The sequence below is a fragment of the Equus przewalskii genome, chromosome 2 (genome assembly GCF_037783145.1).
Source record: "Equus przewalskii isolate Varuska chromosome 2, EquPr2, whole genome shotgun sequence".
Classification (NCBI taxonomy): Eukaryota; Metazoa; Chordata; class Mammalia; order Perissodactyla; family Equidae; genus Equus; species Equus przewalskii.
In genome coordinates, this window is record NC_091832.1 from 4650281 (window position 1) to 4674067 (window position 23787).

General features: G+C 49.6%; 1 protein-coding gene across 1 annotated transcript in view; it reads left to right on the top strand.

Moving 5' to 3' along the window:
• The window catches only part of DHCR24 (24-dehydrocholesterol reductase), a 31765-nt gene that overhangs the window by 2193 nt on the left and 5785 nt on the right, over positions 1 to 23787 (top strand). Inside the window, exons 2-6 of the mRNA XM_008542516.2 lie at positions 2339 to 2494; positions 9747 to 9852; positions 10567 to 10685; positions 12513 to 12776; positions 16833 to 16976. Coding sequence (XP_008540738.1) covers positions 2339 to 2494; positions 9747 to 9852; positions 10567 to 10685; positions 12513 to 12776; positions 16833 to 16976 — 789 coding nt within the window. The remainder of the gene's footprint in view (positions 1 to 2338; positions 2495 to 9746; positions 9853 to 10566; positions 10686 to 12512; positions 12777 to 16832; positions 16977 to 23787) is intronic.

Here is a 23787-nt window from a genome sequence, read left to right on the forward strand (position 1 = left end):
CCTTACAAGGCCGTTGTCCACCTCCCAGTAGCTCTGGAACTCCGCCCCTCTGCCGGCGCCCACAGATCCTGTGCCCCTGCTGCCGCTCACAGCAAGCCTCCTTCTCCCGTGTCTAGGGCTGGGGGGCGGGCCTGGGCAGCTTCTTGGCTCCTGATGTTTCTCCCTTCCTGGCCTCAGGTTGCAAAGAGCTTCTGTTTCCTGTTGCCACCCCCACCACACGTGTAGCAGCCTCCATGTTCTGTTTTCTCCAGGCTAGGAGCTGCAGGCAGGAGCTTGAAGATGCAGGCAGAGAGCCATCCCCGTGAGGGAAAGGCCTGAGGCCCGGGCAGGGGAGAATGCAGCCTCTGGAAGGGCTTCGCTCAGGCCACCCTGGCTTTGCTGGTCCCGATCCTGGCTCCAGAGCCCTGCCCAGCCTGCACCCTCTTTCCTAGCTCTTTCCATGCCTTCAGATTCTCCGTTTACCTGCTTGTCTCCCCCCTCAGAGCATGCTCAGATGATACAGCTAGTAAATGGGGCTGGAACCAGCCCTGCACGATCGCAGCTCCTGAACTCTGAGGTTTCCTCTTTCCCCAGCCCAGCCCATCCCACTCTATAGGTCTGGTTCTGTTGCCTCACACCTGGCTTGTATAATAGCCACCTAACCAGTTGCTGTTTTTCTGGGCCCTCCTCGTCTGTCTTTGGCCTGCAGAGAGTCGTGAGGGCAGCTCTCTACGGCATTGCCCCCCTGCCCCAAATCTTGGTTGGCTCCTGTCAGGATCCAAGGCAATCAATGGTCCAGGCTCGATGCCTTCCACGGTCACGTCATGTGGCCTGCCCTCCAGGCTGCACGCAGCAGCCCCAGTCCACTCCCCACACCTCCGAGCTTGTGTTAAGTCCTGGACTGCAGAGTCGGGCAGGGGCAAAATCTGCTTGGTCCTGGAATCCTACCTCTCGTCCGTTGCCCCCTCCTCACGCGAATCCCTTCCTCAATAACTCCCCTCTGCTTGAACACCTCCACTTCACAACCTCCTCCAGGACTCCTGATTGCAAGCGATAGAAACTCAACTCAAACTGGCTTGAGCAAAAAGGGACTTTATTCACCCAGATCCTAAAACGTCTGGGAGTAAAAGTGGCTCAGCATGGCTGGATCCAGCGTCCCCTCTGCCCTGTCTCCATCCTTCCATCCGTTTGCCACGTCTTGGCTCTGCTTTCCTCTGAGCTGACTTTATTTTCAGGGAGGCCATCTCCCTGTGGAGGCCCCACGTTCCTGGCTTACATCCAACCAGCTTAGCAACCCCAGTAAAATGAGAGCGCCTCTCCTGGAATTAGCCTTATTGGCTTGACTTGGATCGTAGGCCATCCCTGAACTGGTCTTTATGTCCAGGAGGATGGAATCAGACCAAAGTCATGTCCTGGGGCAGGGGAAGAATCAGCGAGTCTTGGACCGCGAGAAGCTGGGAGTGTTAGAAGCAGAGGGAGACGAAATGGATGGTCGCAGGTCACAACCACAGATGTCACCTCCCTGTCCTTGTCCATCTCAGCAGGAAGCGAACGCTTTCTCCTGTGTTCCTGATGGGTTGTCGTCTCCTGGCCATTTGTGGTTTGTGCTCTGGTCACTTAGAGTAGAGCTTTGCAAAAACTCTTCATTCCTTTGGCTTGGTGGCCCTGCCCTGCCCCTCTCTCGCCCTCCAAGCGATATGTGGGTTAGCATGTACAAATGCTTAGAACAGGGCTTGGCACGTAAGAAGCCTCAGTGAGTGTTAGCTGTTATCCTGCTGACTGTTAGTACAAGCCCATTTATCCTCCCAGGCCTGAAGTTGCGTAGTCCTGGCTGTGAATCTGGGGCCTGTCCTTCACCGGTTGTGTGAACTTGGGCAAGTTCTTGTGTGTTTCACTTTCATCGTCTGCAAAAGGAGGTTGGTCATCCCAACCAACTGGGTTGTTGCGAGAATTAAATGGGACAGTGTACAATAATGCCTGGCCCAGGGAGAGCAGCCAGTGAATGGTTGTCATTTGTATGATTGCTATAATTACCATTACAAAACCTTTCCTGAATTTCCCAGTTAATGTTTTCAAAGCACTTTGATCCCATACTTTTTTAGCTCTTTCTTCATTCTGCTTTGTGGTGTGGCAATACCTCCGCTTTCCTGTCGGTCTCACTAGCCAGGGAGATTCCAGAATGGAAGGCCAGTAGGCATTTCATTGTCCTGCTCTTCCCAGTGCCTGAAAGGATGAAGGGGCTCAGTAAACATTTGCTGACACGTGAAGCCGTCGTTCCCAGCTTGCTCTCCTGAAACTGGGCTGTGAGCTGCTGCAGGGTCCCCGGTGGGCTAGCTCAGCCTCTGTCCCGTGGTTGCAGGTGCGGGAATGGAAGGAGCAGGGCAGCAAGACCTTCATGTGCACGGGGCGCCCGGGCTGGCTCACCGTCTCGCTGCGGGTTGGGAAGTACAAGAAGACTCATAAAAACATCATGATCAACCTGATGGACATTCTGGAGGTGGACACCAAGAAACAGGTGAGAGCGGCGCAGTTCCCTGGCTCCGAGCAGGGGGGACGCTGCCCCTGGGTCAAGTGACTCACGGGGAGATGATTTTAGCCAAGGGCATCCCAGCGTGGACAGGACCAAGGCCCCTGGTCATCACAGAAGGCTCTGCCCACCATTGGCATCCTCCAAAGCCTCACAGCTTTGGGAGAGACTGGTCATAGCCCCCTCTCACAGGTGGGCAAACTGAGAGCTCTGGGGGCTTCTTTGATTGTCTGCAGTTCCACAGGAAGATGGACAGGGAAATCAGGGGCAAAAATGAGAGCCAAAAGGGAACCTATCATCCCCTTCCCAGTAAGGAAATGTGCTGGTGAAAAATGGGCTGCAGAGGTGGCCAGGTGGGCTTCGTTCCAAGCTTCCTGGGGACCCACTTGTTAACAGCCTTAGACACGTGCATACTCTTTGGCCTATCTGGTAATGCTGCTTCTTGAAAGCTGGCTTAAGGAAAAAGGAAATGAACTTAAAGACGACAGAGAGAGAGACTGTACCACAGCTTTATTTCCAATAGAAGACAACACAATAGCCAATAGTAGTTAAATACAGCATATCCACATGGTGGCATTTTATTGCGAGGCCTGGGCCAAGTTACCTAATCTCCCTGTGCCTTTTCTTTCCTAAACAGCTTTATTGACATATACTTGATGTATAATAAACTGCACATAAAGTGTACAATTGGTATTAAATTAGACATAGTATGCGGCTGTGAAATCATGACCACAATCAGGACAAAGATCGCACCCATCACCCCGAAAGTTCCCTTGGTCAGCCCTTCCTCAGCTCCTGCCCTCCTCTCCCCCAACATCCCTAGGCAAGTGTTGACCTGCTTTCCTTCACTATAAATTAGTTTGTATTTAGAGTTTTATATAAATGGAGTCATGCATTATGTGATCCTTTTTTCTTTTTTTTTGGTCTGGCTTCTTATACTCAGCATACTTATTTTGAGCTTCGTCCATGTTGAGGCAAGTGGCAGAAGTGCGTTCTGTTTTCTTGCTGAATAGTGTTCTGTTGTATGCATACATCACAGTTGTTGATTCATTCACTTGGTGCTGGACACTGGGGCTGTGTCCACTTCGGGGCTGTCACAGATAAAGGGGCGGGAACATTTATATGCAGTCTTTGTGTGGACATACGCTTTCCTTCTCTTGGGTGGATACCTGGGAGTGGATTGGCCAGATCGTATGGTAGCTGTGCGGGTAACTTTCTAAAGAAAGTGCCAAATTGTCTTCTGAAGTGGTTGTAGCATTTTCCTTTCCTATCAGCATTCCAGTTGCTCCACATCGTCAGGAACTTTCCGGTTAGGCTGAATTTTGGCCGTTCTAATAGGTGTGGAGCGGTCTCTCAGTGTGGTTCTAACTTGCATTTTCCTAATGACTGATGATAAGCATCTTTTCATGTGCTTATTTTCCATTTGTATATCTTCTCTGGTGAAGTGCCTGTCCAAATCTTTCGCCAAATTTTTTTTATTGTTTTCTTTTTCTTATTATGTATTATAGAAACAAGTCTTTCATCAGCTACGTGATTTGCAAATATTTTCTCCCAGTCTTTGGCTTGCCTTTTGAATACCAAACATTGTTAATTTTGATGAAGTCCAGTTTTTTATAGATTGTGCTTTTGCTGTCTTATTTAAGAAATCTTAACCCTACTGCATGTCCCAAAGGTTTTCTCTTCTGTTTTCTTCTAGAAGTATTATAGTTTTAGGTTTTACATGTAGGACTATGATTCATTTTAAGTTAATTTTTGCATATGATGTGAGATATGGGTCCAAAAAAATTTGTTTTACATGTGGATTTCCAATTGTTCCAGCCTGTTTTGTTGAAAAGATGATCCTTTGTCCGCTGCATTTCCTTTGTACCTTTGTTGAAAATCAGTTGTCCATGTCCGTAGTTCTATTTCTGGACTCTTCTGTTGTACTGATCTGTTTGCTCATCCGTATGCCAATACCACGCTGTCTGGATTACTGTAGCTTTATAATAATCAGTCCATAAGAATGAGCTCAGAGGTATTCCTTCCTTTTCATTTTTCTGGAGGAGTTTGTATAGAATTGGTTTTATTTCTTTATTCAGTAATTAGCGGAATTAACCAGCGAAGCCATCTATCTGGGCCTGGAGTTTTCTTTGTGAGCGAGTTTTTAACCACAAATTAAATTTTTAAAATAGATACAGGGCCCTTCAGTTTGTTTCTTCTTGGTGAGCTTCGGCAGTTTGAGTCTCGAAAGGCATTTGTCCATTTCACTAGGTTGTATCATTGACGGACATAAAGTTATTCATAACATTCCTTTCCTGTCCTTTGAACATCTGTAGAATGTGTAGCGATTTCACGTCCTCATTCCTAATACTGGTCATTCATGTCTGCTCTCTTTTCTTCCTGACCAGCCTGGCTAGAGGTTACCCAATTTTACTGATCTTCTCAAAGAACTAGCTTTTCGTTTCATCAGTTTTTCTCTATTTTTTTGTTTGGATGTTTTCTATTTCATTGGCTTATGCTTTGATCTTTGTTAATTTCTTTCTTTTACGTACTTTGGGTTGAATTTTACTCTTCTTTGTCTAGTTTTTTAAGGTGGAAGCTGAGGTCATTTGCCTTAGACTTTTCTTTTTCCCTTATATAGATATTCAGTGTTATAAATTTCCCCCAAGCCCTGTTTTAGAGCCATCCCAAGATTTTGATATCTGATCTTTTCATTTTCGTTCAGTTCAAAATACTTTCTGGTTTCTCTTTTGGTATCTGCTTTGACTCATGGGTTATTTAGAAATATGGTGTTTGGTTTCCAGATGTTTCGGAATTTTCCAGAGATCTTTCCATTACTGATTTCTAATTTAATTCCATTGTTGACAGAAAACATACTTTGTATGATTAGGATGCTTTTCAACTTATTGAGACTTACTTTATGGCCCAAAATAGGTCTACTTCATAAATGTTCCATGTGCATTTTTTTAAAATGCGTCTCCTGCTGTTTTGGGGTGGTGTGTGCTGTAAATGTCAATTAGGTGGGTGGATAGCATTGTTCAAGACTTCTATATCCTTATGAATTTTGTCCTCTCTCCTTATTCTATCAATTATTGTAAGAGGGATATTGAAATCTCTGCCCATGATCATGGATTTGTTTTCTATTTGTCCCATCTGTTCTTTGTTCCCTTCTTCTTGTTTTCTGACTTCTTTGGATTATTGAATAATTTTTTTATTCTATTTTAGCTCTTTTGTTGCTCTGTGAGCTGTAACTCTTTGTTTTGTTATTTTAGCAGTTGTTTTAGGATTTGTAGCATAAACTTGACTTATCACAGCCTGCCTTCCAGTGATACCATCCTGTTTCACATATACAGTCCCGCAGCGGTCCTGTAAATAGTGCCCTGTGGCCTAGGTGTGTGGCAGGCTGTCCCGTCTAGGTCTGTGTAAAGTACTGTAGGGGGGGAAGAAGTTTTCCTCTACCCTCTAGGTCTTCTGGCTGGTCTAAGAATTAAATGGACACGAGACAGATTAACAGGAGAAAAACAAACGTTTAATAACACGTATACATGGGAGAAACCCAGGAAAACCAAGTAACTCACCAAAATGGCAAAGCCCTCACCTTAACTACCATCCTCAGCTAAAGACAAAGGAAGATGCTGGGGACTGGGAGAGTCAGGGACTTCAGAGGGAAGGCGGGCAATTCACAGGTAGGTGACAAGGAGCAAAGGTGTGATGCTCAGGTGATAGCCTGCTTCCTGAAACAGGTGTTTGTATCCGAATTCTGTTAGGCTGTTAAGGTGGAGGTAATGAGAAAAACTTTCTGAGTCTTTTGTTTCTTAAAAATAATCAGCTGGAAATAATCCTTATGTTAAAGAGACACATTTTGGGCCGGCAAATTCTATTCCCCTTCAGAACCCTCTATGATGTTCTTACAATGACGAAATCACCAAATGATGCATTTCTCAGAACATGTCCCGTCATTAAGCGACATGTGACTGTAGTATACGAACCTTATAATAATCTACTTCCATTTCTCTCCTGCTGACCTCTGTGCTATTGTTGTCATACTTTTACTTTTATATGTTATAAACCCCACACTACATTATTATTTTTTAATAGTTATCTTTTAAAGAAATGTAAATAATAATAAAAATCTTTCTTATATACTTACCCATATAGTTTCCATTTCTTCATCTTTTGTGTAGATCTGTATTTCCATCTGCTTTCATCTTCCTTCTGCCTGAAGGACATCCTTTAACATTTCTTGTGTGGTGATCTTTCAGCTGTTGTCTGTCTGAAAACATGTTTATTTTGCCTTCATTTCTTTTCCAACTTTTGTTGTGGGAGAATACACATAACATAAAATTTACCATCTTAATTATTATTTTTTTTTTTTGAGGAAGATTAGCCCTGAGCTAACTACTGCCAGTCCTCCTCTTTTTGCTGAGGAAGGCTGGCCCTGAGCTAACATCGTGCCCATCTTCCTCTAGTTTATATGTGGGACGCCTACCACAGCATGGCGTGCCAAGCGGTGCCATGTCTGCACCCGGGATCCAAACTGGTGAACCCCGGGCCGCCGAGAAGCGGAATGTGCAAACTTAACCGCTGCGCCACCGGGCCGGCCCTTTCTTAATCATTGTTAAGGGTACATTACAGTGGTATTAAGTACATTCATAAAGTTGTGTTACTGTCACCATCATCCATCCCCATAACTCTTCTCATCTTGTAAAACTGAAACTCTGTACCCATTGAACAGTAACTCCCCGTTCTTCCTCCCCCCGCCCCTGGCAAACCCCAGGCTATGTTCTGTCTCTGATTTTGACTACTCCCAGTACGTCACAGAAGTGCAGTCACACAGTATTTGTCTTTTTGTGACTGGCTTATTTCATTTCACATGATGTCCTCAAGGTTCACCCATGTTATAGCATGTTGCAGAATTTCCTTCCTTTTTAAGACGACTCATATCCACTGTATGTCTGTACCACATTTGGCTTATCCAGTCCTCTGTCTGTGGACACCCGGCTGCTTCCACCTTTCAGCTATTGTGAATAATGCTGTTATGAACAAGGGTGTACGAATATCTTTTTGAGTCCCTACTTTCAATTCTTTTGGGTCTATACCCGGAAGTGGCATTGCTGGGTCATATGGTAATTCTATTTTTAATTTTTTGAGAATCCACCATACTGTTTTCCACAGGAGCTGCACCGTTTTACATTCCCACCAACAGCGCACGAGGTTTCAATTTCTCCACATCCTCACCGGCACTTGCGATTTTCTTGTTTTTTGATAACAGCCATCCTAATGGGTATGAGGTGGCCTTCATTTTTGAAAGATGTTTTCGCAGGGTGTGGAATTCCAAGCGGACGGTTTTTCTTTCAGTACTCTACAGATGCTTCATTGTCTTCTTGCTCCCATAGTTTTCAACCGGAAATCTCTCATCTCTATCTTTGTTCATCTGTATCAAACACGGATTTTTTCTCTGGCTGCTTTTAAGATTTTCTCTTTATCACTAGTTTTGGGCAATTTTATTGTAATGTGCCTTGGTATTGTTTTCTTCAAAATTCTTGTGCTTGGGATTCATTATAATATTTCCTCAAATTTGGAAATTTGGTGTCATTATTTCTTCCAATATTTTTTCTGTCCACTCCTCTCTCCTTCACACACACGTATGAGGCCACCTGAAGTCATTCCACAGCGCAGCTCACTGATATGCTATTCATTTGAAAACGTTTTTTCCGTCTGTGTGTTTCATTTTGGATAGTTTCTATTGCTGTGTATTTATTCCCCTCTTTTCCTCTGCAATATCTAACTTGCCATCAATCCCAATCAGTGTATCTTTCATCTCAGACATTGTGGTTTTCATTTCCAGAAGCTTGATTTGAGTCTTTTTACTCTTTTTAATGCCTCAACTCTTTGAACATGGGTAATACAATAATAGTAACTTCTTTCATGTCCTGCTTTACTAGTTTTAATATCTGTGTCAGTTCTGGGTCTGTTTTATCAAAACAGATTCATTTTTCTCCTCGTTGTGGGTCGAATCTTGTGCTGCTTTGCATGCCTGGTAAGCTTTGGTTGGATTCTAGACATTGTGAGTTTTACCTTGCTGGCTGCCAGATGTTTTTGTCTCCCTGGGAATCTTCTTGAGCTTTGTTCCGGAAAGAACTAGGTTCCTGGGGAACTTGTCGGGGCTTGATTGTTGGAGGGCCCGAGCAGCATTTAAGCCAGGGGTAGTTATTCCCCACTGCTGAGGCAAGACCACTCTGAGGACTCTGCCCAGTGCCGCTGCGTCAGGAGGTTTCCCAGCCTGGCTCGTGGGGACAGGCCCTACTTCCCGCCCTGTGTGCGCGTGTCCTTCCTGCAGGTGCTTCCCTGGGCCCCGCCTCAGGTGCTTTCCTCAGGCCTGCTCCGCGGGCGCCCTGTGCAGTCTGCAGCCTTCCCCCATGCAGTTCTCTCCTCTCCACCACTCTGTCCCGCAGGCTGTCCCCCTGGGTCTCGAGGGGCTCTTGACTCTGAGTCCCCTGGGCCCCCGTACCCCCTCCTGCACTGCCCGACTGCAGCAGTTAGCTGGGTGTTGGCAGCGCTCACCTGTTTGTTTCCTGGCTCTCAGAGATCATTAATCTCGTTGCCTGAGGTCCAGTACGTTGGAAACTCTTGTTTCATACATTTTGTCTTTTTTTTTTCCCAGGCAACAGGGTAAATCTGGTCCCTGTTGCTCCAAATTGGCTGGAAGCGGAAGTCCACATGATGTTATATTAATGTGTTCGTTAAAAATCATGTTTTCTAGGAACATTTAATGACAAGGGATGATGGGCATACTATAGTGTTAAATTTTAAAAAGCAAGACAGAAAAGTATGTGTTGTGTGTGTTGTTTTAAAACGTAAAAAATAGTGATATAGGTATGCCTGGAAAAAGCCTGAAAGTGAATACTCTCCAGTGTTAGCACTGAGAGCTCTGGATAACTAGGAGGATGATTTTCTTCTTCATATATGCTGTTTCTTCCAAATAAATGAGTATTTCTTCTATAATGTAGAAGAAAAATAATCTAAGTATTAAGTGTAAAAATATTTGAAAGGACGAGATTAAATACTAGCAGAGCCAGTGCAGAAGCCCCATCCACCGTGGTTAAAGGCCGCGCGATGTTCTAGAACAGGCTGTAAGGCCGTGCAGGAACCCCTGTGTGGATTGTCAGGAAGGTTTGGGACGACACCTTCTGCATGCAGAAGCCCCCGGTGGGCCTGGCAGCCTCCTTGTGACTTGAGGTCTCTCTTCTTGTGTCAACAGATTGTCCGTGTGGAGCCCTTGGTGACCATGGGTCAGGTGACCGCCCTGCTGAACTCCATCGGCTGGACTCTGCCTGTGTTGCCTGAGCTCGATGACCTCACAGTGGGTGAGGACTCAGACAGTCCTGGATTGGAGCTGGGGCACCTTGTCCCACCTCCCGTCTAGCTCAGGAGTCACCACCATTCCATCTGTGACAGAAGTCACCCCATCTGCTCCCCCAGCTTCAAGGACAGGGCACTCCCTCCCTGCCATTCCATCTCTGAACAGCTCACATTGTCCGGCAGCACTTTAGTCTCTGGCTCGAATCAGCTTCCCTGTGACTTGTACCCATTGCTCCAGCTGTGCCCTGTGGAACACACAGAATAAGTCTAGTCTCTCTTTCCTTCCATAGGATTCATGGTCCCCAAAGCTTTTTCTTCTCCAGGGGAAGCACCTTCAGTTCCTGTAACTGATCCCACAGAATACAGCTTCCTGCCGCCCAACCAACCCCCCTTTCATTAGGGTCTCTCATGAAGTAAATGCACACAGGTTTGTAGGTTGGGTCTGGCCAGCAGTGAGGGTGTGAGCACTCTTGATGGGGTCTCTCATCCATTCCCGTCCTCTAAGCGAGACCTCACGCTCCCATCTAGGCCCCTGCTGCTCTCTCCTGCCCTCCAGATGCACAGAGATAGGAATCTTCCCTAAGTAGACAGCTCCCTCCTGCCAGCCCGTCATGCCTCCCTGTACTGCGAGCTCCCCTGGCCCAGAGAAGTGCCCTTTCCCTGATTTCCCCCACCCTGCATCCCACAGCTCTGCCTGGCTAACACGTGTGTCTCTGCAGGGGGCTTGATCATGGGCACGGGCATCGAGTCTTCATCCCACAAGTACGGGCTGTTCCAGCACATCTGCACTGCCTATGAGCTGGTCCTGGCTGATGGCAGCTTTGTGCGATGCACACCGGTGAGTTCAGAGACCGGGGACATCCCTACCAGCCTGCCCTGGGCATCAAGCACCCTGGGGTGGGGGAGATGGCTCCCCTGGGGTGCTTCATTTCAAACACACTTGTTCAGTCTGATCTGAACCCATAATAATTACAAAGATTTATATAGCCCTTTTATGTGCTCAGACACTGTTGTAAATGCTTTGTATATGTTAAGGTATTTAATCCTTCAAGTTTATGAGGTGGGTACTATTATTAGACACATTTTACAGATGGGAGACTAAAGCACAGAGAAGTTGATAAACCTGCCCAAGTTCACACAGCTAGTAAATCTCACACAGGTGGGATTCAAACCCAGGTTATCGGGCTCCCAGATCATTGCCCTTAGCCATTCATTACACCATGCTGCGTCTCTGGAGGAAGTCGGGCCTCAGCATCAAAGCTCTACATCAGATGTCGTGAGGGGGAACTAAGAGCGATAAGAGGGCCTGTTTTGGGAAAGTAAAAGACACTTTTGCTACCCAAAGTGGGACACAAACATTTAAGGCATGTTGCCCTAAGGAGTGGGACAGGATCAAAACGATAAATAAACTCAGATTTCTCCTGGCATATCGAAGGGGCCCCTGGAATGGGGAGGACAGTCCAGTCCTTAAGCAGCGGAGGTTCCAGAGAGCCCCAGAGTCGTTGGCCACAGAGGAGTCCGGGGCAGGGCTCAAGGCCTGGGAGCTCTGGTCTTGGGCAAGAGAGACGCCTTTCAGGATTCACCTCAGTTCAGCTCGTTGCCCTACACGCTTGCCTGGCCTGCCTTCCAGCCTGTACATTCCCAGCCGAGAAGGGAGGCCGATGCTCGTGAATTACTTCTCTTCCCTGAGGCGCAGTGTCCTCATCTGACAGACGCGTCTTCAGAAGGAGGCATAGATGCCATGTGCGCAGCTCCGAGCACAGAGCTGGGCACTGCAGATGCCGGCTGTGACTGCTGCGATGTGCCCGTGGGGTTGGGTGGTGGCCCCGATGGGATCGGTCAGACCACTCTGCAGTTCTAGAGGCTTCTGCGGGCCTGCTGCGGAGCGTTCCTGCTCTAGCTCCCCCATCCCGCTGCACCCTGCCACCCCACACCAAGGGCGTGCGGCGTGAGCAGAGACCCTGCAGCGCTGTCCTCTTGGTAAAGCCCAGTCAAGGCCGGACTATTTCAAGAGGAGCTTTATTCGAATCAAAGAATCTGAGTTAGAATGGATGAAAAGTCGGTTGGCTGTCTCTGAGATAGATGCCAAAATACGAAGATGACGTTAGAAGCAGCTCTGAGGAACCGGATGAGTTATAGGAGGAATGGTAGATTGGGAGTGAGCAGCCTTGCCTTGGTGAGCCCTGTCACCTCCTGGGGCCTGACTCTCCTTGGCTGTTGAGTGGGAATGTTAATGCTCTCCCTGGGCTGTGGGGAAATTCCACAGCTCATGGACTGGGAAAGGTTTTGTAAATGTCAGTAATAGCCCATTTTAATGTACCCTGGCTCTCTTTTTAGCCTGACCTGAGCCCCCGAGTCCTTAGTCCCCCATTCTGGGTCTTTGGGCAGTGCTGGTCCTGGCCTCTTCCTGGGTAGTCTGTGGTCTGGGGTCTGCACCCAGGTGGAGGGGAGAGGATGCATGCTTGGGGGCACCACTGACAGAGGCAATATCAGGTCACATGTGATGCTGAAGCTGCAGAGGGAAACTGAGGCCCAGAAAGTGCCGTTTGTGGAGTTTCTGCTCAGGTCTACACAAGACAGTGACAGGAATTTAGCCCAGGCCCTGGGTTCTTTGTCTCCTGTGGACTACGCCCCGCTCTCAGCACGTGTCAACTCTGCCCCACAGTCAGAAAACTCTGACCTGTTCTATGCCGTGCCCTGGTCCTGTGGCACCCTGGGCTTCCTGGTGGCCGCAGAGATCCGCATCATCCCCGCCAAGAAGTATGTGAAGCTGCGGTTTGAGCCGGTGCGGGGCCTGGAGGCCATCTGCGACAAGTTCGCCCTCGAGGCGCAGCGGCCGGAGAACGACTTCGTGGAGGGGCTGCTGTACTCCCTGGAGGAGGCCGTCATCATGACGGGGTCGATGACGGACAAGGCAGAGCCCAGCAAGGTAGGCCAGGGCGGCGGAGGGCCGGGTGGGCTGCCACTGAGCCTGTTCCCCACCCTGACCCTGGCAGCCACTTCATGGAGCTGCAGCCCGGGTCAGCCCACCTGGGGTTCGGCAGCAAGCTGTCTCAGGCAGAGACAGAAGCCCCCTTTTCCTGTGCCCCTACCACCTGCCAGGCTCGTGCATGTCTCTGGATGGGTGTAGTCTCGGTCCTCACCCCAACACCAGTTTGTAGATGAGGAGACTGAGGTTTCAGGAGGTCGTGTGAGCTTCTACAAGGTGACAGAGCCAGGATTAGAGGGATTGCTCTGATGTCTTGGAATCCAGATAGACACTCCTTCGACTTACACTACATGATTCTTTTTTTTTTTTTTTTTTTGGTGAGGAAGATTGTCCCTGAGCTAACATCTGTGCCCATCTTCCTCTATTTTGTATGTGGGACCCTGCCACAGTATGTCTTGATGAGTGGTGTGTAGGTCTGTGCCCAGGATCCGAACCACAAACCCCAGACCCCCAAAGCAGAGAGCATAAACTTAACCACTCATTCACGGGGCTGGTCCCATAATTTTCTTTTTTTTTGAGGAAGACTGGCCCTGAGCTAACATCCGTGCCCATCTTCCTCTACTTTATATGTAGGACGCCTGCCACAGCATGGCTTGCCAAGCGGTGCCGTGTCCGCTCCCAGGATCTGAACTGGCCAACCCCAGGCTGCCAAAGCAGAACGTGCACACTTAACCACTGTGCCACCGGGCCGGCCCCTGGCCGCATAATTTTTAATAGCAGTTTTTTCTCCATTGAGAAAGGATTTGTGCTTATTATGAGAGACTTGGAAAGTGTCAACACAAGGAAAGAACAAACTATCTGTAAACATGACCCAAAGCCAGCTCTTGCTAACGTGTTTGTTATATTTATTTTCTCTCTTTTTGGTGCATGGCTTTTTTTTTTTAACTTTTTAAATTACAAAAGTAGTATAACGAAGTTGAAATATATAAAGAAAAAGTTGAAGTGTGTCTCTTCACCCAGGCACACACCCATGGTAACCACTTGTAACACTGCATTCTTCCAGACCCATGCGTGTGTGTGCGTGCGTGCGTGCGTGCGTGCGTGGGTGCGTGGACACGCCCTCTTTGTATTCCATAGGGTCCCATTGTTGCATGGAGATAATTGACCTAACGCATTGCTTACTGATGAGCATTTTTATTGCTTGAAATGTTTTGCTCTTACAAATAAGATTACGTTGAAAATTCTCTCACATCTCTCCTCGGCCTCTTCTACAAGCATTTCTGTAGGATTGTATCCAAAAAATGGAGTTTCTGACCCAAAGGTTTGAGCACATTAAATGATGATGCTACACCCACGCAGCTCTCGAGGAAGGTTGGCATCTGCTGGCATCCGGCAGCCATGGGCGGTCAGCCTCCCCAGGCTCTCGCCAGCAGCAGATCCGATCGCTTTTTCAGCTTGCCGATCTGATAGGGTTGAAAATAGAATCCCGTTTTATTCTGCAACTCCCAGGGCGCTTTTGAGGTTGAACGTCTCGTTGCACTGCTTTTGAGTTTGTTTGTCTTCAGTTGCGGTCGCCATGCAAGTTCGTGTTTCTGGTTTCGTGTGACAGGCGTGTCCCCGTGTTGTTACATTGCCCTCAAAGCCGTCATAGTTGCCGTCTGCAGGCCCTGCTCTCAGCAAATGCCCTGTTACTAAACCACTGCCCAGGAGTTGGACATTTGAGTTGCTTCCAGTTTTTCATTATTTTAGTTAATGTAGCAATGAAGATCTTTGTCTGTAATTTGAATATCTTAAAGTAGAATTTGTACATCAAGGATAGTCCCTCTTAAGGCTCTTCATCTATATGTGTATACTGAAAATGTTTTAAAATTGGAAAGTACTTGAAAATCATCGGGACCGATCCCCTCTTCAAATAAGAAAATGAGGCCCAGAGAGGGAAAGAGACTCCTCTGAGGACACACAGCCAGCATGGGGCACATTTAAATTCAGGTCTCTGACTCTTAGTTCAGTGTTCGTTTCCCTCCATGTCAGCTTCTAGAATTTAGCATCATCTGCAAGCGTTCATCGAGACCATTCCTTGTGGGACACTGGTGAGTGCTGGAGGCTGGGACCCTGGAACAGGAGTGGGAGCACTGGACATGGAGCCCCTGCACTCTGGCGCACCCCAGGCCCTGGCCCTTCTTGAGCCGGGCTGAAGTCCCGTCAGGGTGTGGCACCTCGCAAGGACACCTAGTGCAGGGTTTTCCAACTTCTCCGAGGTGTTCCCTTAGAGGCTGCCGGTGGTGATAAGTTAAGGGAGGGGACCGGGGGAATCACCACCCCCACTGTATCCAAAGTGGCTCTTGTGTCATCTCTTTGATGTTTTAGATGCCGCCTAAGGTTATAATCGGGCAGAGGGGTTTGTACAGCTTTTGAAATGTTTGAACATCCTGCCCCTTATTTCCCAAGGAGAGGACCGAGGTCTTAGCCAGAGGCTCACCTGGTGTCGGTGGCAGAGGGGCCAGGCCACCAGGTTTTGCAAAGTGTCCCAGTGAGCAAGACCCTGATGCCAACGGGAACAGTATTGAGGGAGGAGAGTGGTCGATGCCAGTAGACTTAGGGGCATTTCATTAGAGGAGCATTTCTTCCAAACATTCCCATTTGGCAGGCTGCTCAGGAATTTGTCCCTGTGTGCCAGGCACTGTGACGGGCCCTCTGCAGGCGCTGTCCAGTGGAAGGCTCACTGTGACCGTGGAAAGAGGCAGCCCACCCCCATTTTGCAGGGGAGGCCCAGAGATGGGAAGTGGCTTGTTGTGTAAGAGCTTGGGCTGGAATCCAGGTGCTTCAGCTGGAACCACTCGGCCTCCTGGCTGCCCCAGCTGTGTGCCCTGGGAGAGACGCACCATCTGCATTCTTCATCGTATCCTGGGCTTCTCTGGCAGTAACGGTTCCAGGTGCCCCTGAGTCTTGATTTCATTCTGCAGCTGGGGCCACTGCCAGGTGTGTGGCCAGGGCCCACCTGAGGTTAGGTCAGTTGCTCTGTCCTTGGTGGGTTTTGTTCTCCTTTGCATTAGCAGGCAGAAGCAGCATATGGTGTTTTGCCCCGCCCTACAGTATCCACACTAAAACTGATTGGGACAAGCAGGCTCTTTAGCTCAGTTTCCTGGCGCATCGTGGCTCCTGGCTTCCTCCTGCAGGGTGGCCTGTCAGCACAGTGGGCCTGCACAAGAAGTCACAACCCAGAGAAGCTGTGAGTGTTGGCTGCTAGAGATGGAGGCCAGAGGGTTGCCTGGCTCCAGGTTGGAGGTGCTGGCGAGGGGATGCGGGCAGACCTGTGAGAAGGGCTGGAACTGAGTACTGTGCCCCCACTGTGGGCATGCACCCCGCTTGGCACTTTCTGCGTTATCTCTTTTAAAAAGTCTTCCCAACCTCTCCAGGGGGCAATGATGTCTCCATTTTGCCAGTGCAGAAAATGAGGCTCAGAGAGGCTAAAAAACCTGCCCAGGATCAGCTTGGCATGTTAAAAGTAGAAAAACCAAGTTGGCAAACAGTATGCGCAGGATGGTCCCATTTTTATAAATCAGTGTATATACACAAAAAATAAAACCTAATGAATACACATTGGTTTCAGTAGTCGCCCCTGGAGGGTGAGGCTACAGGGGTCAGTTGGTGCTTCTGGCCACGGGCCCAGGGACACGGCCGACGCTCAGTGTCTGTGTGGAAGTCAGGGAGGCGCTCCCTGCACGGGGCCCTGCTTTGTGGGGACAGCATTTAGCATTTGCGCTTCAGTCCTCTGGGTGAGAAGGAGCAGCAGACTGGGCGGGGTCGCTGAGCTCGCCGGACCGGCACGAACCAGCTGTTGGGCCTGGGCACACCACTCAGCATCTGTGAGCCTCCGCTCTCTGCTGGAGAACCCCCGGTGCCTTCGCCTCACCAGTCCCAGGAGTCCGGAGGTGCTAATAGACAGGAAAGAGCTTTGAAAAGGCCAGGAGCGCGAGCAGAAGCTGGATCGCTGTTACACCCTGGGGACATTTGGGGCTTGTCTGTGGGCTGACACAGTGCCCTCTGTCATTGCAGCTGAATAGCATTGGCAATTACTACAAGCCGTGGTTCTTCAAGCACGTGGAGAACTACCTGAAGACAAACCAAGAGGGCCTGGAGTACATTCCCCTGAGACACTACTACCACCGGCACACACGTAGCATCTTCTGGGAGCTCCAGGTGAGGCTCGGATTCCCCGTATCCTGGCTCCTCCAGGCCAGCCGGGTGGGGAACCAGGGTGGTGAACATTGTAGCCACAATCTCTCCCTGAGGGGAGAAGAGTGGCTGTGTCCTGGGGAACCAGACCACCTTCACTTCAAGCCGCAGGCTCTCACGGAGCCTCTGCTCCATGCCGGGGAGGGGCTGCTGGGCCGGGCGCTCTGGGGAGCACAGACCTGTTCCGTCCTTGAGGAACTGTAGCCTAGCCGAGCAGACAGACTCCAGCGCAAGGAGGAGAAGAGGAAGTGGCTAGTCCTGTCTAGGGTGGAGGTAGCCATCAAGCTTGGCCTTGACCGGTGAGCAAGAATGTGCTCTCGTGTGGAGGGATGGGGAGCAGTGACGTTTTAAATCGAGGCGTCAGGGAAGGCCTCTCAGGAGGTGACCTATGAGCAGGGACCTGAACATGCAGAAGGTCAGCCTGCAGCATCTGGGGAAGAGTGCCCCAGGCAGCGGGAGGCCAGCGCACGGTCCTCAGAGGGGCTTCGTGGGTTGTTTATTTCTCATTTTTTTTTTATTAAAGTGAAATCATGCAACGTGAAATTAATCATTTTAAAGTATACCATTCAGTGGCGTTTAGTGCATTCATGGTATTGTGCAAGTACCACCTCTACCTCTTCCAGAATATTCTCATCACCACCAAGGGAAACCTGTATCCATTAACTAGTTACTCCCCGTTACCCCTTCACCAGCCTCTGGCAACCATCAGTCTATGTTCTGCCTCTAGATTTAGCTATTCTAGATATTTCATATAAATGTGATCGGACAATATGTGGCCTTTTTTGTCTGGCTTCTTTCACTTAACATAATGTTTTCAAGGTTCATCTATGTCATCATATGCGTTAGTACATCATTCCTTTTCATGGCTGAATAATACTCCATTGTATGGATATACCACAATTTGATTTTTCCACTCATCTGCTGATGGACATTTGGGTTGTTTCCACCTATTGGCATTGTGAGTAATGCTGCTTGAACATTCGTGTAAAGTATTTATTTGAGTACAGGCTTCAACTCTTTGAGGTATATGTCTAGGAGTGGAATTGCTGGGTCATATGGTAACTCGACATCCAACTTATTGAGAAACTGCCAAACTGTTTTGCACAGCGGCCAGTTTATTCTCCCAACAGTGGTGTATGAGGGTTCTATTTTCTCTGTATCCTCACCCACACTTGTTATCATCTGGGTTGTTGTTTTTTTTCTTAAAGATTGGCACCTGAGCTAATTGCAAATCTTCTCGTTTTTCTTCTTCTTCTTCTTCTTCTCCCCAGAGCCCCCCAGTACATAGTTATATATTCTAGCTGTAGATCCTTCTAGTTCTTCTATGTGGGACACTGTCTCAGCATGTCCTGATGTGCGGTGCTAGGTCTGCGCCCAGGATCCAAACTGGCAAAACCCCGGGCCACCCGAACAGAGCACGCAAACTTAACCACTCGGCCCCGGGGCCAGCCCCTCTGGGTTTTCATTATAGCCATCCTAGTGGGTGTGATGTGGAATCTCACTGTGATTTGATTTGCATTTTCCTAATGACTAATGATATTGAGCATCCTTTCACGTGCTTGTTGGCCATTTGAGTATTTTTTTGGAGATGTGTCTATTCAGATCCTTTGCCCATTTTTAATTGGCTTGTGGTCTTTGTTGCTGAGTCGTAAGAGTTTGTATGTTCTGGATATTAGACCCTTATCAGGTACATAATTTACAAATATTTTCTCCCATTCTGTAGTTGTCTTTTCACTTTCTTGATTATGTCTTTTGATGCACAAAAGTTTTTACTTTGGATGAAGTCCAGTTTCTCCTTTCTTCTTTTGCTCATGCTTTTAGGTCATATCTGAGAATCCATTGCCAAACCAAGGTCAAGAAGATTTATCCCCGTTTTCTTCTAAGAGCTTTATTGTTGGAGCTCTTCTCTTTAGGCTACTGATCCATTTGGAGTTCGGTTTTGCTTATGGTGTGAGGTGGGGTCCGACTCCATTCTTTTGCATGTAGTTATCCACTTGTCACAGCACGGTTGCGTGTTTTTGAAAAACAGCATGGATCTCAAAAAAGAGCCTGGATCATGTGGGTCCTTGTAAGTCAAGGAACGACTTTATATTTTACTCTAGTGTGATAGGAAACCAGCGGAGGGCTTTGCACGGAAAAGTGACATGACCTGATTTTTGTTTTAAAAGAGTAGCTTTGACAGCTAGATGGAGAGTAGATGGGGTTGGAGGTGGGCAAGAGTAGGAGAAAGAAGATTTCTGTCGTGCAGAGGGTAGCAGAGGAGAAGGAGAAAAGCATCGGATCTGGGAGATACTCTGAAGGGTGAACCGACCAACAGGGTTTCTGGACACACTGGCCGTGGGCATGATGCCAAGGTTAGGGGCCCAAGCTGCTGGATGACCAGAGGTGCCGTCCACTGCCATGGGCACCCTGGGGAAGGGTCTGGGAAGGGAAATCAGGAGTTCGGTCTGGGCCACGTCAGTGTGAGGTGCCTTCAGACGTCCAGGTGGGCCGCCGAGGAGGCAGCTGGCTGCATGTGCCAGGACTTCAGGGCAGAGGTCGAAGTTCCACGTATCAGTGTGGTATCATCAGCAGAGAAATGTTTACAGCCACGGATTAGGTGAGTGAAGGAGGATAAAGTCCCAGAGCCAAGCCCCGGGGGCCCCCCAACACATGAGGGGAGAGGAACCAGCCTCAGAGAGAATGTGCCCTCAGTCAGGGGGAGGAGAGAGCCCGGGGGAACTGGCACCTGGGAAGGCAGTGTGTCAGGAAGGAGGGTGAACCACTATGTTGAATGCCCCTGAGTGAGAGGAAGACAGAGAATCCACCTCTGGTCTTAGCCGGGGAAGGTCACTGCTGACCTTGAGGGATAAAGTGAGAGCCTGACCAGTGGGTTGAAGAGAGAATGCAGACAAGGAAGTGGGGATGGTGAAAAAGGAAATCTGAGAAGGCTTCAGATAAAGGGAAGCAGAGAAAGAGGGTGGTAGCTGGAGAGGGACGTAGGATCAAGAGAAGATATTTTGTGTGATTGTTTTAAGAACGGAGGAACTACCGCAGGTCGCTGTGCTGATGGCAGCGCGCCCGAGGGGAGGGAGAATGACCGAGCAGGAAGAGGGCATGTTTGTAGGTCAGCCTTGAGGAGGGGATGGATCCTGGGCTCAGAAGGAGAGCTTGCCTTTTGATGGAGCGTGGAAAGTTCGCCCATTGGGCAGGGAGGCAGTGTAGATGGGTACCGTTTCTACAAATAGGAGGTCATTTGGTGGTGGGAGGGTGTGGGAGTTCTCTTCCAGTTGCTTCTATTTTCTCAATGGAACAGGAAGCAAGGATGTCAGCCACGGTGAGGGGGCGGGGGTGCTGAAGTTGCGAGGAGAGAGATGTGAAATTGTCCCTTGGAGGGTGGGAAGTGAGTTAACTGGGGAAGTGTAGGTCTGCCAGGCGGCCCTGGGCCCGCCGAGGAGTCAAGATTACGAATTTACAGCGAGACAGGCCTGGTGCGCGTGGGTTCTCACGTGTCCGGCCGTGGGGGCGAAATTCAGATCTAACCACGGTTGAGGACCTGCAGATGGATGTGACGCGTGGGCAAGGCTGGAGAGGCCGGGGTGTGAGCGTGAGGAAGTCTGAGCCAGCCAAGGAGGGGAGTGGGGGGGGGCTCCCAGGGCTGACGAGGGGCTGGTGGGGTGGCTCGGGTGCCCCAGTTGGGGTGAAGAATTGAAGTCGGGTCCTAGAGAGCGGGAGCTGGGAGCAGCGTTTGATGGTCAGAGGGTGAATGCTTGGACTAGAAACGATGCAGACAAAGAACATAGACAATTTGACAACGTCTGGAGGTCAGCAAACTTTCTTTAAGGGCCGAGTAGCAAATGTTTTAGGCTCTGCAGGTCATACGTCCTGTGATAGCTACTCAGCTCTGCCCCTGGGGTGCAGAAGCAGCCGCGGTAACACGTACACAGTAGGCATGCTGGGCTCCAGTAAAACTACGCGCAAAACAGGCAGGGGCCGGACGTGGCCAGTAGACTGGACCCCCACGGGCTGTAGTTTGCCATCTCCCGCTCTGGGGTTTCACACGAGAGTCAGTGGCTGAGGTGGGAGGCACAAAGAGGGAGGCCAGGGTGTGGGAAAGGTCATCGCTGTGGTTGTTAAAATCACCAAGGTCAGTGCCGAAGAAGCTGACAGTGATTGGAGCTGGAGCGGAAGGATGGGGCTGCAGGTGGTGGGCCTGGCTTCAGAGTTGCTGAGGGTTTTTAGAGAAGAGGAGGAACAGAAGCAGTCACGAGGGGTCGGGAGAGCCCGCCTCCCCTCTGTCTGCCCTCGAGGGTCGTGGGAGAGAGAATGATACCACTTCAGGGGGCTGCAGGTACCAGCCAGGGTCCGGCAAAGAAGATGGAGAGGAAAAGGATGCTCAGAGGAGATACTGAGGATGGAGGGGGTTTGCTGATGTCAGACCATGAGAGCACAAGGGAGGGGCTGGGAGATCAGGGGACAGAGGCAGATGGGGTCAGACTAAGAGAGCTTGCATTGCTCTAACAGGTTAGGGGTGCTATCAATCGGGCACCTGGGAGTCCACGGTGACCAAGATAAATGGGGATGTCGGGCAGGAAGGACTCACAGGGCTGGTCTCCTAGGAGGTGAGGGTCAGTTCTAATCGTGGGCTAGGTCTCTCAGCAGGATGTGACGGGCGGTGGTGAGGGGTCCAAGGAGTGGGGAGCAGAGGGTTCCGCCAGGCCCGGGAGCTCTGGGGCTCCCCCAGCCCCGTTAGTCCTACGCTGGGCAGTGTCAAGGCCCAGAGCAGCTGGGGGAGTTTTGCCAAAGGCAGAAGACACCAAGAGTCCTTCTTCCTCCCTGCCAAGAGCAGCGTTAAGGTGGTGGGAGGCGTGGTTTTGTCAAGAGCGGGAATGTTGAAGAAACAAGAAAAGAAGGCGGAGGCAGGAGCATCAGAAGGGGGCCTCGGGCGTTCGCTGCCATCGGTCCTTCTGCGTTAGTTCCTGTGCCGAGCACTTTCCACGCATTGTCTCAATCTTCCTGACAACCCTGTGAGGGGAGGGCGTAGTGTTGTTTCCATTTTACAGATGAGGGGCCTGAGGTTTAGGTTATCCGAAGTGACACAACTCAGTGACAGAGAGGGTGTATTCGTTCTCTATTGCTGTGCAGCCAGTTAACCCAAAACTTAGAGGATTGAAGCCACTGACATCTATCGGCTCAGTTTCCGAGGGTCAGGGCTGCAGTCAAGTGTTGGCTGGGGCTGGAGGATCCGATTTCCAGAAGGCTCCCTCACAGGGCTATTGACAAGAGGCTTGATTCCTCGCCACCTGGGCTGCTCGGGTGTCTTCAAGGGCAGCTGGCTTCCCCCAGAGCGAGCCAGAGCCAGCCGAGAGAGAGAGACCAAGGAGAGTCCTCAGTGCCTTTTGTGACCCGACTCGTCACACCCGCCACTCCCGCCACATTCTGTTGGTTAGAAAGGTCGCCAAGTCCAGCCCGCCCTCAAGGAGAGGGGAATTAAGCTCCACCTCTTGAAGAAAGAAGTGAAGGATTTCTGGACAGCTTTTAAAACCACAGAGCTAGGATTCAAAATGAGGTTTGCCTTATATTTTTGTGCTGTTAAACACTGGCCTGCACTTCCTGAAGTTAAAGGAAGGATCTGGAAGGATGGGTGTGCTATGCCTGGGACTTGCACACGCGAAGTTTGTTAGGAAGAACTCTGGGATCTTCAGCTGTGAGTGAAAAGGGAGGCAGGGCCAGCGGGAGGGAGAAGTGGAGCTTTGATGCAATTATAACAAAGGCCTCAGCTGACCCAGAGGGGGCTCGGGCTGGGCAGGCCTCGGAGTTGGGGCCTGGGGGCTAGGACTTTATACGCCCCCCCCCCCCCAACCAGAATTGGACTGCCCTTGAAGAAATGGCATGACCTGGGAGGAGGCAGCACCCTTCAGCCAAGGACAGTTCCCTGGAGGTGGCTTCGCTGTGAGTGTCAGCCGCTAGCACTCCCACAGCTGGGGGGATGGGTGCCTCCCTGGAGGAGGCATCTGGGCGGCCATCACAGCACCCACTATAGTGGAATTGGAGAAGCCAAGACCCTTCTAGACAGAAGAAGTAATAAACAATTTCAAGCACTTGCCTTTTGCCCCCTTCCCCCGGGTTAACTCCTTCTCCTCCCACTGGCAGCACCCCCGGGTTCCTCCCTGCCCATTTAGGCCATTTAAGGAGCCAAATGTGGCCTGGCCTGGCCTGGCGTGGGTGCTGAACCCCTTAAGAAGCCACATTCTAGACGATCAGTCCATTCTTGTCACACCTGGGCCATGCTGGGCTGGTCCAGTCCCTTCCCCTCACCCAGCTTGACCAGTCAGCCTTACTTGGGGTCTGGGCCACTTACATAATTTGTAGGGCCCAGTGCAAAAAGCAGGGAAAAAGTGCCATCAAAGGTACTAAATTATAAAGCTTTTTCCTTTCTTCCATGGGCTCTCATCATAAATATTTGCTATTTAATGTTGTTCTAAGTAAAGAAAAATTAAAAATTTAAATTATTAGCATGAATTTTACTGTTCATCTTTTACATACAATTTAAGAGCATCTAACTCTTCATGGATATGCATTTCGTCCTTAATGGAACAGTAGAAGTGCTGTACAATTTGCTTCCCTTGATAACGTGCACATTCTACCAGCCTCTGCCGCAGCTTGCACTAAGGAAGTGCTGCAAAGGAAAGGGCCTGGGCGGCCCCGTCTCTCCCTTCCCTTTTGTGTCCTCATTTCTGGCCGGCGTAAGTGGCCAACACAGGGAAGTGGCACCAGGAAGGAAGGATACAGAGGT